The sequence below is a fragment of the Aspergillus uvarum genome, assembly GCF_003184745.1.
Source record: "Aspergillus uvarum CBS 121591 unplaced genomic scaffold BO82scaffold_27, whole genome shotgun sequence".
Classification (NCBI taxonomy): domain Eukaryota; kingdom Fungi; phylum Ascomycota; class Eurotiomycetes; order Eurotiales; family Aspergillaceae; genus Aspergillus; species Aspergillus uvarum.
The window spans coordinates 157,380-174,389 of record NW_020291324.1 but is presented as its reverse complement, the minus strand read 5'-3'; the positions used below and the strand labels follow the sequence as shown (position 1 = coordinate 174,389).

The 17,010-nt window shown below is 54.2% G+C and overlaps 6 protein-coding genes across 6 annotated transcripts; 3 read left to right on the top strand and 3 right to left on the bottom strand.

Moving 5' to 3' along the window:
* Positions 1-4,258: 4,258 nt before the first annotated feature.
* Positions 4,259-6,109, bottom strand: BO82DRAFT_432327 (CCCH zinc finger protein; the record flags this gene model as incomplete). The annotated part of the gene is made up of 5 exons (XM_025640783.1): positions 5,965-6,109; positions 5,264-5,887; positions 5,060-5,171; positions 4,954-5,009; positions 4,259-4,833 (listed from the first exon to the last, which is right to left on the bottom strand). The coding sequence occupies exons 1-5, from the start codon at positions 6,008-6,010 to the stop codon at positions 4,259-4,261; spliced, it is 1,413 nt and encodes a 470-aa protein (XP_025491869.1). The 5' UTR covers positions 6,011-6,109.
* A 151-nt stretch (positions 6,110-6,260) lies between these two features.
* On the bottom strand, positions 6,261-7,994 carry BO82DRAFT_392161 (transcription factor IIF subunit TFG2). Its single transcript, XM_025638598.1, has 4 exons — positions 7,542-7,994; positions 7,165-7,429; positions 6,910-7,106; positions 6,261-6,850 (listed from the first exon to the last, which is right to left on the bottom strand). Exons 1-4 carry the CDS (start codon positions 7,821-7,823, stop codon positions 6,455-6,457), a joined length of 1,140 nt encoding a protein of 379 aa, XP_025491868.1. The 5' UTR covers positions 7,824-7,994; the 3' UTR covers positions 6,261-6,454.
* Positions 7,995-8,572: 578 nt separating this feature from the next.
* On the top strand, positions 8,573-10,253 carry BO82DRAFT_77505 (COP9 signalosome complex subunit 4). The gene is made up of 2 exons (XM_025641538.1): positions 8,573-9,940; positions 9,996-10,253. Exons 1-2 carry the CDS (start codon positions 8,711-8,713, stop codon positions 10,026-10,028), a joined length of 1,263 nt encoding a protein of 420 aa, XP_025491867.1. The 5' UTR covers positions 8,573-8,710; the 3' UTR covers positions 10,029-10,253.
* Positions 10,231-10,954, top strand: BO82DRAFT_77470 (uncharacterized protein). Its single transcript, XM_025641537.1, has one exon. The coding sequence runs from the start codon at positions 10,479-10,481 to the stop codon at positions 10,869-10,871; it is 393 nt and encodes a 130-aa protein (XP_025491866.1). The 5' UTR covers positions 10,231-10,478; the 3' UTR covers positions 10,872-10,954.
* An 84-nt stretch (positions 10,955-11,038) lies between these two features.
* On the bottom strand, positions 11,039-12,244 carry BO82DRAFT_374599 (uncharacterized protein; the record flags this gene model as incomplete). Its single annotated transcript, XM_025637428.1, has 4 exons — positions 11,039-11,234; positions 11,274-11,878; positions 11,935-12,005; positions 12,058-12,244. The coding sequence occupies 4 exons, from the start codon at positions 12,242-12,244 to the stop codon at positions 11,039-11,041; spliced, it is 1,059 nt and encodes a 352-aa protein (XP_025491865.1).
* Positions 12,245-14,580: 2,336 nt separating this feature from the next.
* Positions 14,581-16,568, top strand: BO82DRAFT_354396 (aldehyde dehydrogenase). Its single transcript, XM_025635196.1, has 4 exons — positions 14,581-15,231; positions 15,332-15,725; positions 15,785-16,236; positions 16,301-16,568. Exons 1-4 carry the CDS (start codon positions 14,735-14,737, stop codon positions 16,443-16,445), a joined length of 1,488 nt encoding a protein of 495 aa, XP_025491864.1. The 5' UTR covers positions 14,581-14,734; the 3' UTR covers positions 16,446-16,568.
* The last annotated feature ends 442 nt before the right edge of the window (positions 16,569-17,010 follow it).

Sequence of the window (17,010 nt, the reverse complement as noted above, 5' to 3'; positions counted from 1 at the left end):
TACTCTAGCATGCCCCTAGCCATACCTCTGGCTTACTCCTAATTAACCCTCTATACTGCATCTTCACCACGAGCTATGCGACTATGCTATCAGTCAGACAAAGCCCAAGGTCTATACCCCCCCTACAACGGTGAGAACATCCCCGGAAAGCCCGTCCCATACCCTGGTCAAAGATGGGGTACATACATACCACGCCTACCGACTTACATACAGCACACCTACAGCAACCGATCCCAGCAACCAGAAGCCAGCCAGCAAACAAACGCCCGATATACTATCACGCAACACTGGGATGCTATCGTTCATTTTATTTACTGCACCTAACTACAAGATAGGATACCACCCGGTTAGTGCAGTATGCACCTAACGAAAAAGCAAGGCACGAGTTTTCCATCCATCCTAACGGTTTTAGGCATCGTAATACTGGTTCAGCCGACAGACTACTAGGGAACCTTTTCTTTGGGGAGGGATGATGAGTTGGTGTTTCAGGTTGGGAGTATCCAGTGGTACGTAGAAGCCCCACGGGGAGAAGTACGAAGATTGTGATGGGGTAACTTAGTAGATAGATATGTGGAAGGGGACTTGGTATGCTAAGTACAGTACAACAGAATATTGTGGTGGTGGATTGGAGCTTGGGAAAGTCCCCAAACCAAACCAGGGATTGCGGTTGATTCGATGCCCCGTTCTTCAGGTTTATCAAGCTATCCGTTATCAGTTATCACGAACCTTTTTATGGGGATTGAATCCAAGGCTCTTGTCTGCATCAGGACTACGGTACCATACTCCACGTACAGGATCTGCTGCTATTGAAACCGACACAGAGCTTGACTGATTCGCTGCTTCGACCCAAGCACTGCACGAAGCTTGAATAAGAGATCTTCCAGAATGCTTACCTAACCCTGATCCCACCCCTAGCTGCCATACTTACCTACACAGCATGTTACTATCCGTCGCTTCTCGCGACAATCGCGTGAAGGGGTAGCTATATGCACAGTGCCTAGAAAGAGAAGAGGAGTGGGGCAGGCGATCAGTCGCTCCTCGCGCCTCGCTCCCCTCTATCGCCATGCATACACTAATTGCAACCTCCTGCTCACCCGATTACCGTTGCTGCAATGCATACATGCACGCATTTACCACCGAGAAAAAAGTCCCCGAGATCATCTTCTGCAACACCACACCACACACGGTGGATGGCTCAATAAAAGAGCTGCTTCCCAAAGTCTCCACCTCGTGTGCCATTCCCCTCCCTACCTCGGGCAAATCACAACCCGACAACGCACAAGAAACACCCAAAGCTCCCAATCGGATGTGGTAGTCGGTGAATATGAAACATGATCAAGGCGAGTGTCTCCGAGCGGTAGAGACAGGAAGTAGGAGGCCTTGGAGTTGCAGTGCAGAGCATCAAGACCAAACCCGGAAACGAACAGGTACGGTGTGTGCGTGGTGGGTATACACTACCGAGTAGTCCCCACCTGGTTCCTGGATGGAATAGGCCGTGCGTGCGTGTGGCGTACGTAAAAGAAGCGGTCGAACAAAGTTTCCGCCGTCATGTCTCCGTCAAAACAAAAAAGTCGCCATCGCGGAAAGGAAGATCACTACCCATCAATAATAATCTCGGTGACAGCCACTGTTCCGGGTAATTTGCTCGACGGAATGACTTTCTGGAGATGTCATTCTGGCGGTGTACAGTACAAAGGCCGGCGGGGAGGACCCAATTGGGAATGTTTAACGGTGGACCTAGCTGGAGCGCTTATGTCAAGGCAAACGGATATATCCAAGTAACCGCCTTTCTCGAAGCAAATGGGTGTCGGTATGATAGTGGATATTCTAAGCTCCGCAGGCCACTTTCAGTCAAGTCCGATGGTTGAGATCCTGAGTACTGTGGCAGGCCAGCAGCCACGCACGGGAAGAAAACCCTCAAAAGTCAATTAGTGCGAACGGGCGATCAAACCCGCCTGCAACGCTTATCCCGATCAGCAGAGCCGTCCGGTAATTAGCTATGCTAGAATTTCAAGTCGGGAAAGAGGTCAGTAGCCCGGTTGTTGCTCGGTTGCTTTGTTAACGATTGGCCTTTGGATCAAGAATGTGGTTGCATGATGTGATTGTTGCCCAACGCGGTAGCTACCGATAGTCACGTCGTAGGGCAGAGCAACCATTGACCGGCATTATTATGTACATCGTAAGCTCCAAGTTCTAGGGAAAAGCGAAGCATTGGTGGTTCGGTCCTTGAAACATCTGCAACCCGGGGATGGCTGGCATAGTTGACACTGGAGACGAACAATAATGACAGAAAGTGTCCGTTCATCCCCGGAGGTGTGTTTCGACCTGACACACTCGTTTCCCATAGGTTAACGATTTAAGACTACTGTGTAGCATCAGCCTTGAACCAAGTAAGGTAGAGAGCTTGCGGAGTGTTTCAACCTGACCTGATCTACGTGTAACCACGAATCACCGTTCCTCTGAGCGGGTCCGACAGTTAGGTCAAGGTATCTGGACCACGCGAGAGAGAGGTTCAGTCAGCCTGACGGATGAATCGGTAGGTACCAGGAACAGCAGATGATAACGGAGGCAAGCGCAGCGAAGATGGAGAAAAGAGGAGCAGCACGATGTGGACCGAGTCAGCACATCCGTCAAGTCCCACTTCCTCCTATCGGAAGAGAGTCGATATTCCCCCCCAGGAAGTTAGTGAACGAGGTCCTGCAGTTTCAGTTTCTAGTTCCCGGGAATCAAGAAAAGAAGAAAGCTATTCGGCGTTGACAGGAAGACTGACGATTGGCGGGGGAAGCAGCTTTCTCCCCAATGAGCGGTGATGATAGAGAGCTGAAGGAAAAAGGGGAGAAGCCAGAGCAAATGTAGCAGTAGTAGCAGCAGCAGCAGCAGACCGAAAGAATCAGGCACGGATTTGGCTACATTAATGCACTGCTGCATTGACCAGGGGGATCGGATCGCCTTGTCATGCAGCACAACATGTGTGATTTAGTGTATGCGCTATGCGCTTGTTGCGGTGGGCGTTCGGACCGCCTCTTTCTCCTCACTTACTGTGAGTAGGATCGTTATTGAGTGACAGACAGACAGACTGACTCCCTATGCAGGTGCGGTGTGAGACGATTTCCCCCGGATACTGCATCCAGCTTCATGGAACATCGGATGGCTACCAGTCCACCAGCAGATCAACGCCTCGCAAACATGAAACAATCCCTCTTCTTACCCAGGAACACGCGGTCACCGTCTGACGGACTGGAGCAGCAGACGTTAGGTAGGAATAACACTACCCAGACGAAAGGCCATCCCCCCCCCCTCCGGCAATCAAAGGAGCATCAGATGAAGCAACCAGTGATGCGGCGAGGTTGCCAGGAAGAGTCCAGTACCGTTGGTTGCAGCTCTTCCTCACCGACTTGGGAGGAGAGAATGGGCCCCTGGTTCGTTTGGGAAGATAGGAAGGAGGAAAGGAGGAAAGAAAGGAAAGGGAGCCTGCATTGCATTGCATGCCCATCGGATGCGGATCCACGAGGTGTGGATGTGGATGTGGATGTGGATGTGGGAGGGGGATAGGAATGGGGTTGGACACAGCATAGATACTTATTTCGAGTTCTTTATTATTCTTGATTAGGAGTTAATTAGCTGGATTAGTGGAAATTGACCAAATAGCTACCTAGCTGGGAGTCAAGCCAGGTAAGATAAGGTAGCTAACCTAAACTACCTAGTAAGCTCTAGCTGATGATCACCGACTATTCACCTGGTCGAGTGACTCACAGATGGGTACTGCCTGATCTCCCCCTCCCTCCGACTCCCTGGCTTAGGATTCTGTATGTACCAGGGAGGTGCAGACATGAGGATTCGAAGCAGAGCAGTGTGGATGTCCTGCAGCGCGGGGGTTTCTCCCTTCCTTTATTCGTCCACTGTACTCAGCTGGAGACACGATCATCTACAATATTCAATGCTCGCCCAATTCAGGTCCAAAACACAGTCTCATTTCTATCTTTAATCAATTGACATACGAAACATCCTGAGGAGGGGTATCATTGCCTGCAACTGGTACACGACAGACAGTCCATGAGGTATCATAAAACTTATTCCAAAGCAAGTTTGATTTCACTGTCTCCATTCCTTGTTTTTGTTCTTGCATCCCAGTTTCACTTTTTTTTTTCACTTCGTCTTGTTTCAGATTCTGCCAGCGATGCTATTCAATTCCATACTATCACAGCCAAGTGTCAATTACAGAACTGCTACGGGTGTCAGTGGGCAAAAGGGTGAACAATTAGAGGGGGACAAAGTCCTGCTGCCGCGCGAGGTCACCGATGTCATCCCCGGCAGCAGCGATGAGCTCCGGCTCATCGTCGTCCAGATCGTCCGAGTCGACGTCATCCGAGTCGATTGCGTTGTATTCTTCGTCATCGCTGGAGGCGTCCGACTCCTCGTCGTCATCGTCGCCCTCAGTCTTGGTGGCGGCATTCTTCCTGATCTGCCCGGCGCGGTCGACATGGGGCAATCGGCAGTTTTTCTTCTGGCACACGCCCGTGTTGGCGTAGTCGGGACACTCGTGCACGTGTCGTTGGTCGCACTCGGCGCCTTTCTCGCAGTACCCTAGGATGGCAAAGTCTCTGCACACAGGAGCGCCAGGTGTCACCCGAACATGGGCGTAGCGACACTCGGGGTTCGCGCAGCGCCCGCGAAGAAAATGCACACATGCAGGGGATCGATGGGGCGAAGGCTCATGGGAGAGATCACAACTCATACCTGAGCTGCATTTACCAGTCTGGAGGAAATCCTTGCAAATGGCGACTTTGTGGGGATCGTGCGTGTAGGGACACAAAGGTCCTTTGTAGCAACTGCCTATAGACCATCCGATACACAGTCGGGTTAGCACTTATCCAAGGCAAGCATACGGTAAAGGGAAGGGGAGCAAAGGGATAATAGGCGGCCGAAAGCCTATAGTGGGGAAAGTGTCGGTACCCGTCGTAGTAAATCGCTGGCACAGAGCGTCCTTCTTCTTAACCGCCATCGGCTTTCTGTAATAGATGTAAGTGCAAGCACACAAGGTTCAAAATGAGACAGTCACCTTTTCGACGTAACGGCACCCAGCCGATGCAGGTTACCATTCTTGCTGCGCACAAAGACCACCCCAGCGATCGTGACTCTCTTGGGCGTGTTGTTGGCCGTATTCGGATCATCTACCATCGGTAAGCCAGCTCTCGCACAGAGGGGGGAGGGTCCCCGGAGAGAGAGAAAAAGAAACAAAAAATCCGGAATTAGAAACACGCACCAGACACTCTGATCAGTTTACTTCCGCCGCGCGCAACTCGGAAGGGCACCTCGTTGACCAGAACTTGGTATTCAGCACCCGGCTCACCCGCGGCAACGGCGGTAGCAGTAGTAGCAACCGGCGGCGGGGCGCCGAACCCCGACGATTGATACATCCGACCATGGCCCTGCGCATACCGTAACACTCTCGCCTGCTCGATCTGAGCCTTCTTCTGCGACTTTGCCTTGCGGCTAGCCTCCATCGCCTTGGCGCGCGACTGAGCCTCCTTGTCGTAAATGGCCGAGTTGATCAACTGCATGTGCCGGTCGCGCTTCGCCACCCACTTGTTGTTGTTGTTGTTGTTGTTGTGGGTGCTGCTGGCTTCCCCTTCAGTGTCCGTCCCGACTCCCGCAGAAGGCGTCGAGCCGGGGGTTCCCGAAGCTGTGGTAGTGTTGTTGAGGATGAGCGTGCGGTGGCGGTGGGGGGCAGCGACAGGGCGGCCGCCGCGAGGGTGGTACTGTCGGCCGCGATACGGCGCCCAGCCTCGTCCCCGCGATGGCACATGCCGTGATGCATATTGGCCGGCGGGGATCTCACTGGTGTAAGGGGACTCCGTGTGTTGGTTTTTGTGTCGGTTGATCTGGCCTGGTGTCGAGAGGTTTAGCGGGTTGCAGCTGGATGAGAGCGCTCGCGCGCAAGGATGAATGAATGCTCCGGCTTACCAGCAAGCTGGCTGATCTTAGCCATGAGATCTTGATCTTCTGTCATGGTGGCGAAGTCAAATCACCGGTCACGTTAATAAATTACAGTGAGAATGATGTGTTGTCTGTTTTGGGAGTTTGGTTGAATTGTGAATCGGAGTCAAGCTACTGAGCGTGTTGTTGATACGAGAGAGAGAGTGTGAGTGACGAAAGCCGCCAGCGGCAAATGGGTCACGTGATTACATCATTTCACCGTGTTGGAGATGTAAATTCATGCCCGGCAAGAATGTTGATCCTCGCTTGGCCGAAGAAGCTGGCCTCACTTGAACTCTACTTAAGTAATATGATACAATGGAAATCGATAGCTAGTACGTGATGGGCGAGCCAGTGGTCTCAACCCTCACTAGATGTATCTAAAACAAATCTGTATGAAAACATCACTCCAGTAACCCAAAAGAGTGAAAGAAGAGAGGAAACGCCATGGCCTATGCAAGATACATCCCGGTGCTCTTTAGACAACATTCTCAAACTGTGCATCATCATTATCAGTCACCATTCCCGACGCCATCGGATCATCCTCCGAGGCTTCATCAAAGTTATAGTCGAGACCAGGAGGAAGCTCCTCCTTGGCATTGCCATAGGCCATCGCGGTCGCATAGTTGCTCTCCTTGAATTCCGGCTTGAGCTCCCAGGTCATTGCGAAGTCTCCCGACTTGACCAAATGAGCCACCAACTCCAGAGTCTGCTTGAGATATGCCTCAGGCTGTCGTAGCCGGGCCTTGAGCGTCTTAAAAGGCCAGTACCTGTACTCGCGGAAGGCCTGGTAGATGAGATCCAGCAGCTCGTTCTGCGGCATACGCGTGGTTTTGTTCTCCTGGGCCTTGAGCTTGGCAGGCTTGGTGGCTTGCTGATTGGTGATTTAGCATAAGATCCGAATACAAGCGACCCAGGATATCCACAACTTACCACAAAGGCACCCTTGTCGCTCGGCAGCGCATTCCGCGACTGGAGCAGTTTGCCGGGGATCTTATCGATGAAGACGGTCTCACGCTTGGGTTTCAGCGCCTCCATGGCCTTCTTTTCCGACAACATCCTGAATTCCTCGTTCTCAACCGGCAAGCAGTTGAACTCTTCCCCAATACTGCCAACCAACGCCGTTTGTTCTAGTATCCGTGTAAGCGACAACATCAAGCCCAGCACCTCCCCCCGGACAATACATACTAGGCACAGTCTTGCGCACGTAGGGCTCCCACTTCTTCTTGCGCTCCTTCTTCTTCATCTCACGCTTCATCGATTCATACAGCGCGGAACGGGCCTCGCCAAAGACGACCATGCGATTTTCCTGGCCGGGGATTTCCCGTTCCGTAAAGAGGTAGGTGTTTTGCGTCGAGTGTGACGTGGCTTCCGTGTTTATCGTCTGTCGCTGCAGGATATAGTCTTTGGGGATTTCGCGGTTATCGTCTCGCTCGGGGATGCGCAAACTGACCTACAACGCGAGAGAAGCTCGGTTGTTAGCTTATGCGCAATTCATCCCCAGCACAACGAAGCTATCCTGAGGGGGAAAACAAGTTCCATCCGGATTTTTCCAAGTCACTTACTCGTTTGATATCTTTCGGCGTCCCTTCCACTCTCATCGTTCCGATCTGAACCTCCTCGTCGTCGTCCAGGTGGTTGGTGATGTTCGACCAATGCTCCCATAGCGACCGGGGCAGGCGCGAGAGCCACACGCTCCGCTGCGCCTGCGAGAAATCTAGATCGCCGGCATCTTCGTACAGATCCTCGTCGTCGATGTCGGCGAGGACGGTGTCTTTGCTCTCGGGGTCGGGTTTGATGTATGGCGCCGTCTGAGCGTCTGGGTCCTGCTTGATTTGGGGAACCATGACGCCAGGCAAGTGGGTTGTTGCGGTGGCTCGGGTTGTCGGGGAGGGTGACTTGGGCGGCAGTGCACGAAGGCGAGGGTTGTCTGCTTCTCGAAATTGGGCGACAGTCAATGAAGTACCCCGGGAAGTGGTGAAAGAAGTGGAAGAGGGGGGAGTGAGAGCTGATTGATGGGGGGAGGTTGCATGCTTCGGGCTCTTTCTTTCTCTCCGCTTTGCAGTTCAACGGGCGGGATCCAAGGCGGTGTGGCAAACTCTCGGGGGGGATTGGTAGAAGCACTCCAGCCTGTGTTTAGAAGGTTCTTTGGAGGTTCTCTGTTTTGACTTCAGTAATCTTAACTAATTCTTTGTTTCGGTTTGCGGATGCGGTAGAACAAACTTGATGGGGAATAACATTTCCTGTTTCATGATTTCTAGCTGCATGAGACATCTGGGAAGATGCCTGGACAATAGTGATTGAGGGTAAGACTGATTGATTGATGAAGTTAACACACTCCTGCATTAGACTCCGGTAAGGCGATCATCCCAGCTATGACAGCACCTTAGCATGTTCTTGACCTCTCGCATAGATCCTTTTAAAGGTGATTCGTTAAAAACCGGGCTAATTGAATCGTCAACCTCACGGGTGAAGACAGTGGTGTGTTAACTTTATACCTTAATCGGAGCTGAGCTGAGCCGCTTATCGATAAGCGATCCTACGCCTCCAGCTTCCATCGCCGACGTCTTCCACCGACAAAGCAACAAGCAACACATCCCTCATCTCCTGAACTCCAACCTGCCACGACCTTTATGCCAACACTCCCTCAATAACACTCCAAACTGTGACACGTCCTATCCGTCTCAGCTTCTCACCATCCCACCCCCGACAACCCCCTCACGATATCCCCACCATGGCCTCCCAAAAACTCACCTCCGCATTATCGGAGATCGAAGCCTCGACCAACACGCCCACCAAGCTCCAGCAGTACATCGACCTCCTCACCGAGCTCGTCAACACGACACCACCCACCCAGCTACCCCAAGACCTAACCGCCTACCTAGACTCGATCCTCAGCGAAAGCCTCAGCATCGTCGCCGCGCGGCCGCTCCTCGACCACTTCGTCACGCTCCTGCGGCCGCTCCCCTCGCCCACCAAGATCACCGTCGGCCAACACGCCGTGGCTCTGCTGCAGTCGCGCTCGACCTCGGTGGAGGAACAAGACGCCTCGATCCGGGAGATCCTGGCGGACGCGTACGAGGCGGAGGAGGACTACCTCGCAGCAGCGCGAGCGCTGCAGGGGATCCACATCGACAGCTCGCAGCGGCAGGTGACGGACCTGGCGAAGGTACGGCTGTGGATCCGGATCGTGCGGCTGTACCTGGAGGAGGACGACACGACGAGCGCGGAGGCGGTGCTGAACCGGATCAAGAACCTGCCGACCAAGATCGTGGACCCCGAGCTGAAACTGCACTTCAAGCTGGCGCAGGCGCGCGTCTTCGACGCCCGCCGCCGGTTCCTCGACGCCAGCCAGGAGTACTTCGGGGTGAGTCTGGCGGCCGGCCTCGTGGACGAGGCGGACCGGTTGCACGCGCTGGCCGCCGCCATCCGCTGCGCGGTGCTGGCCCCCGCCGGGCCCCAGCGCGCCCGCCTCCTGGGCACCCTGTACAAGGACGAGCGCGCCACCTCCGTGGACGAGTTCGCCATCCTCGAGAAGATGTTCCTCGATCGCTTGCTCGTGCCCGCCGAGGTCGCCGCCTTCGCCCTGCGGCTGGCCCCCCACCAGCTGGCCGTCACGGCCGATGGCTCCACCGTGCTGGATAAGGCTGTCGTCGAGCATAACCTTGTCGCCGCGAGTAAGCTCTACGAGAATATCACGACGGACGCGCTGGCTGTGATTCTGGGGCTGCAGGCGAGCGGCGAGTTTACGGCGGGCGAGAAGGCCGAGGCGTATGCGGCGCGCATGGTGGAGCAGGGTCGGTTGAAGGGGACTATCGATCAGATCGATGGGGTCATCCACTTCGAGGCGGCCGGCTCGTCGTCGGTCGCCTTCGGGAGGCATATCCGGCAGTGGGACGCGGGCGTGCAGAGTCTGGCGGAGGATGTAGAGCGCGTGGCTACGAGTATCACAGAGGCGTTTCCGGTAGGTCGGCCTGTTCCTTGGATCATGGGGCAGGAGTGCTAACTTGTGGCTCTAGGAATTTGTTGCTGAGCAGGCGGCGGTGCATTGAGGGGTTCGGTCGTTCATGGGCGCGGCTCCGTGGGAAAAGGGGCTCTTGTCAGTTGCGCACATTGGGATCTCGGCCGGCTGACAGGTAAGGTCTGAAACAAGGAGTGTCATCAGATAGGGAAGAGGATGATGGGGGAAGGATACAATAAATCATAATCTTCGTTGCGGTCATTAGCGTTCGTCTATTCTAAGTTTTCTGTCCTACGAGATTAACATGCCGAGAGTAAAGAGTGCGTTAAGGAGCATAGATCCCTTCTACCTCACTTGGGGTATGTGTCTGTCCCTTCGCCTTGAAGATGAACACGGCCGACGAAATCCGTCCTCTAGTATGTGCCAAGGAAGCATCGTCCACGATCACCGTAACCCGTAAACCACGATCCAGCATCGGGCATTGCATATCCTCGCCGGACCCTCTCACCTCGTTGACCTCTACAGAGGCACAGCTACTGCAATGAGGAACGGGAGTTATCATCATCACCACCCACCATTCACTCCACCCACCCTTCCTCCATCCAGCCCATCCATCCCACGCAACCCCCCACATCTTATCAGATCACCTGGCACCGCACTGGCGAGCCCCCTGCCACATGGCCAACAAACACGTCCAGCCCTAAGGGTGGATTTTCGTGATCAGTTGACATCTCGCCAGCTCCAGCCACCTGATTGGCCCTCAGCGCGTCCACGCGTCCCGAGTAACGTAGCCAGGAGCTCAGCCCTAGCGGTGGATTTTCGTGATCGGTTGACATCTCGACGCAGCGCGGTAGCTGATTGGCCGGACGGCGTTTCACACCCCTGGCGACACGTGCCAGGCAACACGGTCAGCCTTTTATGTGGATTTTCGTGATGGTTTTGACATCTCGACTCTGTGAGGGAGGTGGTTGGTTTGGTCGGGTGGCACATTGGGGGTTTGTGATCCCGTTTATGGCTCGGTGTTGCGCCTGGGTACTGACTGGTTCCTTGAGGTTTTGGCAGTTGTTGAGTTGAGATTTTAGCGAAGTGTGCAGATGTCTCTCACGCACGACCGCTCGAATTATCCTCGCTGATCTTGATATCCGTGCGCACGGTGATGTCCATGGGATGGTGGTGGTGGTGATGGCTCTGCGCGAAGATGGACGAGATCGAGCCGTCGCGCTCGTCGGTCGAGGTGGAGCGCGAGCCGAGGCCTTCCTCCATTTTGTAGAAATCGGAGGCTGCGGCCGCCGCAGCACTAGGGGAGGACTTGGCGCCGGCGGCGGAGACGACGAACTGCGAGGTGCTGACGTCGGTGGGGATGTAGTAGGGGGCGGAGCGGTAGCGGCGGTGGCTGGGGACCTTGAAGCGCGGGAACAGGCCGCGGATGATGGGCAGACACGAGCAGATGAGGCCGATGGAGGGCTCGACGTGGGTCCACAGCGTGGCCTGGTAGACGGTATAAGTGGTGTCGGCGGCGTCGATCCAGAAGAGCACGACGATGCGGTAGATGCTGGCGAAGCAGACGAAGGCGCCCAGCGCGAACACCCCGTTTAGCGCCAGCTTGTCCTGCCAGGCGCGGTGCAGGCCCCAGATCATCGGGATCGGGAGCACCAGGATCACGAAGTCCATCAGCACGTTGAACGCCTGGTTCGTGATGATCAGTGTCATCCCGTCCAGGCATTGGCCCGCCACGCCGTGGTCCCAGTAGGCCCGCAGCGGCCGGCACTGCAGCGCGCAGGCCAGGAAGATCGCGAGCCCCCACAGCGTGATCAGGATGTTGATGCCCAGCGTCGTCCATTGGAAGGGCTTGGTCGTGAAGACCCGCCGGTAGAAACAGATGATCGAGACTTTGATGGCCGGGCAGAGGAGGAAGTAGGTGAATTGGTTGGCCAGGAAGATCTATGTATTCGGGGTCAGTTGCTTGATCAGGTGTCTTTAGAAAAAGGGGGGCTTACCTTGTAGAAGTTCATCATGGTGCCATTGTTCAGGCTGTCTTGGTGGGCTCCGTTGCCTCCGATGGTCACCCCTTGGTGTGAGGTTAGCGGGTTTCGAGGTGATGGCGGCGTCGCTCGACTTACAGAGCCCCAGTTCAATCAGCATGCCGAGGAGGAGGATAATTGACGCAAAGGAAAGATAGTCGTCAACGCCAAAGTGAACTCTTCGCTTCAGTCTGGCGATTGCGCGCAGTATGACTGCAATAAAGGAGAGACCGACCAGCACCGACACGATGCATATCATCTCCTTCCCTCTCGCGGTGAGGACCATGGTGGGTGTATCGGTAAAGGTTATAGTTGGATGAAGAGAACGGAAATGGATAAATGAATGACAGGTTATATGTTTGAGGTGAAATGTGACAATCACAACATCATTGATTGAGTATGTACACGGGGGTGGATACTAGGCCAAAGCCAGTGATATCAGCGCCTCAGAATAGTGTTGTAGCGATCCTAGATATTGACGATCGATATGAAGGCCACCCCCGGGTCAAACAGCAATTAGCTTAAATGAAGACTGAGGCTCACGGAGTCCGCAGGAACAAGTGGAAACCCGCTTAATATGTAGCCTACACATTGCATAGCCAGATCATATGAGGACCTGCCCGATGGGTCTCAGCATAAGAAATCCGGAGCGAAGGATCCTCGCCTACTAGTGCTTGCGAACTGGCGCATTTGTCATTTATTGGAAGCTTGAGACATTGTGGGATGCACTGGGCAAATCTCGTTCCCAGCTCGACACCGACGAGTAGGACCACCTGCTGCCACGGTGGAGTAGGTGATTGCTTCAACATGGCAAAAGAGGCTTTCACCCGCCGATCTTGAGAAAGCACGAGCCGAGATCAGAGGATCTGCGTCAGCTCGTGGCAAGGCAACGTTGGAGTCCAGTATGCACGTTCCGAATTTCAATGAGATTCTCTGCAGGCAGAAGAGGTGAAAATTTTCTGCGGGTGGTTCGTAGTCCCGGCCAAATGAGCTTATACAGGGATTATCTTCCTGATGCATCAATTATTCTAGAAAAGGCAGGAGCAGGAGCAACCATTGATTATGTTGATTATGTGAATAAAGTAGGAGGTGAAACCACGCACGACTAGCGTTTGCAGGTGGCATGGCTCGTGCCTTGAAATTGGGCTCCACCGTCCAAAGAAAGAACCACCGAACCCTTGGTTCTGGACGGAGAGGAGCGGGAGAAAGGAAGCGAGAGTCACAGAGAAAGAGAGTGAGCTCTAGATTGGAACGAGTCAGTTCAGAGTCCGACGGGAATTCGGCGCCATCCCGCCACGCTTGCCTCGATCGGTCCCGGGCGGGGTTCCGCGGGTTCGGACCATGAGTCCATGACGGTACCGATTTAGTCAAGCTTGACGACCATCGGCTTTCGATTGATTGATTGCTTGCGTATATACTTAGTACTTAGTACCTATTACCAAGTAGCAATGCAACCGAGGCATCAGTCTCCTCTCCTTTTCTCGTGACATAAAGTTGGAGAGGCTGTGACAATCATTAAGGGATGAAATCGCTCAAGAACTGTCTGACCCATGGAAGTCGTTCACTAGTCGCGCCTTCACCACCATCGCTCTGCACCTGCATCATCGATTCGACTCCTAGCCGGTCAAATCCAGGGTGGGTGGGCAGACAAATATGCGCATATGAACGGCAGCCTAGCAGCCAAAGAGGGAACTGTGCTGGAGCATTTCAGCTGCTCTCTTCCCCGATCCAGATGATCATCGGAGTCAGATCGCCCTTTGATTGAACCAGATGCCAGGAAGCCAGAATCCACCGAGTCTCCCCTCCGGCCAGGCTGCTCCACCACGCTGAGTGGATACTCCACCACCACAGACAATTGGAGTCGAAATTGAATCCTGTGCTTTCGGCCGTAAAGAGTCCAGAATCCGATTCAACGCTTCGCCAATTGATTGCGCTGACAAGAGCGCTCCTCGATTATTCGAGTCGGGCTGTCCTGCTCTTCTTGTTGACTAGGAGCAATAGTCTACACCTTTCGCGGTGCTGGACCATGGTCGGCCGCGCCGATCAATTGTCTGTGACGCCCAGAAAGGTCGTGCGTTACCTAAAATCAACGGTCCAGTGCCCATCGGTTAAAAAGGCCGGCAAGTCAGGGGATGACCTCCTTTTAAAGGCACACAGCAATGCCCACACACAGTTCTTGAAATCGATAAAGAATCACTTGGTGCGTCCTTTGGTAGACAAAGTTGAGTCCAAGGCAGTTAGTATCTTCAATAGTCTCAGTAAGGTTAATCCGCTGTCAGCTGGAATAGGTAAGAATCATCGTTCGGATCGACTTGCATGACGGCATGCCATGTGCAAAACATGTGGACGATGATGTGGACGATGAATCACTTGCAGAATTAGCATTAGGAGCAGCCTTTAGGGTGAGTTGGACATATCCAGCATTGAGAATGTCCAAATCATGGCCATCATCAGGATGACATGGAATAAATTGCACTGAGACCATAAGTACCAAGAATAAGTGCAGGTTGATTGCGCTAATCATAGCGATGTTGCTACAGTCTCTAGGCTGAGTCGGGAGTGGGGATTCCCGTACGACCCGTTCTTGTTGACCTGGTTTATTCTTCCCTCGCCAACCCAGCAGTCATACTTAAGATGAAGATCGCACTCCCTCTTCGGCAGGGTCCAAGCCAGGACCCTGCAGGTTTTGCCAGGGTGTATATCAATTTCAGTGCATGCTCTAATCTACTTGCTTGATTTTGAGTCTAGTATCCCACAGACCACCTGACTTCCCACCATGACAAATACTCCCCTCGCTACGAAACCAGCGGTGGCTGCACCTCCCGCTCGGCCCCCAGTGATCCCTTTGATCATCAATGGAAAGGAGGAATTAGCAGAGTCTACATTCGACGTAGTCAGCCCCTACACCAACGAGCCTTGCTGGGCAGCTGCCTCGGCCTCCCCACAGGATGCCATCCGCGCCGTGGAGGCAGCAGAGGCGGCGTTTCCGGCGTGGTCGCAGACCAAACCCACCCTGCGGCGGGACATTCTCCTGAAGGCGGCCGACATTCTGGAAAGTCGTCTCGAGCAGAACGCGGAGTACATGCGGACGGAGATGGGCGCAGATGTGGGTGCGTCGCAGTTCTTCATCGTTCCACTCGGGATTCGCATGCTCAGGGATATCGCGGGGCGCATCACTTCCATTTGTGGCAGTGTGCCCGTCGTCGAGGAAGAGGGTCAAAGTGCGATGATCTACAAGGAGCCCATGGGGGTCATTCTGGGTATTGTACCTTGGTATGTGCTGTGTTCTCCCGATCGTCGTGCAAGGCAGGCAACGCTCTCTCCACAATTTGGGGATATGTGATAAGATTGACTGACTCGCTTTTCTGAAAAGGAACGCCCCGTACGTCTTTGGCGTTCGTGCAGCCGCCTGCGCGCTCGCTGCCGGTAACACAACTATCCTTAAATCCTCCGAGGCCACTCCCTGCAGCTACTGGGCGCTGGCCCGTGCGTTCGTGGATGCAGGCGTGCCAGCCGGCTGCTTCAACCTAATCTCCTGCCGGCAGCAGGATGCCCCTGCGGTGGTCAACACCATGGTTGAGCACCCGGCGGTGCGCAAAATCAACTTCACCGGCAGCACGGCGGTGGGCCGAAAGCTTGCCGCCGTCTGTGGGCAGAACCTCAAGCCCTGCTTGATGGAGTTGGGCGGAAAGAACAGTGCCATCGTGCGCGCGGATGCCAACATTGAGACCGCCGTGAAGGGCGTCCTAGCGGGTGCTTACCTCAATGTAAGTTCTTTTCTCTATCCGGTTTCCGGAGGGGTTGGGCCATTCTGACGCCACTGTAGTCGGGGCAAATCTGCATGTCCACGGACCGCATCCTTGTGCACTCCTCCATCGCCCCGGCTTTCATCGATGCGCTCAAGGGGGCGCTTAACTCTAATCTTGATTCCTCGTCCCCTCCTCCGACGCTGGTCAACATAGCTTCCAAGAAGCGGGTCGAACGGCTGGTCTGGAATGCACTTGAAAATGGCGCCCAGCTGCTTTCTGGCTCGGTAGATGAGGAGACGACCCGGGTTGGAGGTGGTGTGCGCATGCCCCCAATCCTTCTCAGCGATGTAACGGAGAACATGGCCGTGTGGCAAGAAGAGGCTTTTGCTTCTTTGGCAGCCTGTATGGTCGTGGACAGCGACGAGGACGCCATTCGCCTGGCGAATAACAGTGGGTATGGGCTGTCCGCGGCGGTGTTCACGGAAGACCTGCGCAAAGGTCTGGCGATGGCCCGGAAGATTCAATCAGGGTAGGTTTCCCTCTGTCGCACTCTCTGACTCCCGAGTCCAGGTTGCTAATTGCCATACGTGCAGTGCCGTCCACATCAACAGCATGACTGTCCATGACGAGCCCGTGCTTCCCCACGGCGGAGTGAAGAACAGCGGATGGGGCCGTTTTAACTCATCCCAAGGGCTGGAGGAATTCCTTGTCACCAAGAGCGTGACTTGGATGGACTAGAACCGGTGTAAAAGCAAGCAAGCAAGATCCAAGCGATCAGATGTACTGTACATAGAACCTCTTCTAGCGCGGTGTGTGCATGATATCCCGACCGCCGTGAGCGACGAACCTGACATTCTTTGCCCCGTTGACGCGACGTATCCCTCCTCGCGAGAGGTAGAAATTACCCCGAGAATTATCAATATATGTCTTCCCAGCTCGCCCGATCACCAGGGAAAGACAATCTCCCTGCAGCAATTACCCCGAATTCCCGACGCGTCCTCCCCCTACGGTCGGGCTATCTCACCCCGAGGGTAAAGCACATCCAGTAAGGTAAATTACAGAAACAAGCTTTCGCAACCGTGCAACGATACAGAAGAACTGCTTTCCATACCAAGCCTCCAATTGAAGATCGATACAACTGGGATCTATCCCATTGCTCTGTTGATAACCTTAAACCCACCGCATGCAGACACCCTGGGAATGAGCCCTGAGGGTTTACCAAATGATGGATGCGTGGCATGCCGGCAACTGAATCTACTCAATCCAGGAATTTCAATAGACGACAGCTGCTACGTCATGAGTG

What these genes read in the sequence shown, in the direction of transcription:
- BO82DRAFT_392161 (XM_025638598.1), bottom strand. Translation starts at nt 7,823, where the DNA reads ATGGTTCCCCAAATCAAGCAGGACCCAGACGCTCAGACGGCGCCATAC. An exon ending in CGTGCGCAAGACTGTGCCTA is followed by an intron (nt 7,107 to 7,164) that starts GTATGTATTGTC and finishes CACGGATACTAG; the next exon opens with AACAAACGGCGTTGGTTGGC. An exon ending in GCGACAAGGGTGCCTTTGTG is followed by an intron (nt 6,851 to 6,909) that starts GTAAGTTGTGGA and finishes ATCACCAATCAG; the next exon opens with CAAGCCACCAAGCCTGCCAA.
- BO82DRAFT_77505 (XM_025641538.1), top strand. Translation starts at nt 8,711, where the DNA reads ATGGCCTCCCAAAAACTCACCTCCGCATTATCGGAGATCGAAGCCTCG. An exon ending in GTATCACAGAGGCGTTTCCG is followed by an intron (nt 9,941 to 9,995) that starts GTAGGTCGGCCT and finishes TTGTGGCTCTAG; the next exon opens with GAATTTGTTGCTGAGCAGGC.
- BO82DRAFT_77470 (XM_025641537.1), top strand. Translation starts at nt 10,479, where the DNA reads ATGAGGAACGGGAGTTATCATCATCACCACCCACCATTCACTCCACCC.
- BO82DRAFT_354396 (XM_025635196.1), top strand. Translation starts at nt 14,735, where the DNA reads ATGACAAATACTCCCCTCGCTACGAAACCAGCGGTGGCTGCACCTCCC. An exon ending in TAGCGGGTGCTTACCTCAAT is followed by an intron (nt 15,726 to 15,784) that starts GTAAGTTCTTTT and finishes ACGCCACTGTAG; the next exon opens with TCGGGGCAAATCTGCATGTC. An exon ending in GCCCGGAAGATTCAATCAGG is followed by an intron (nt 16,237 to 16,300) that starts GTAGGTTTCCCT and finishes CCATACGTGCAG; the next exon opens with TGCCGTCCACATCAACAGCA.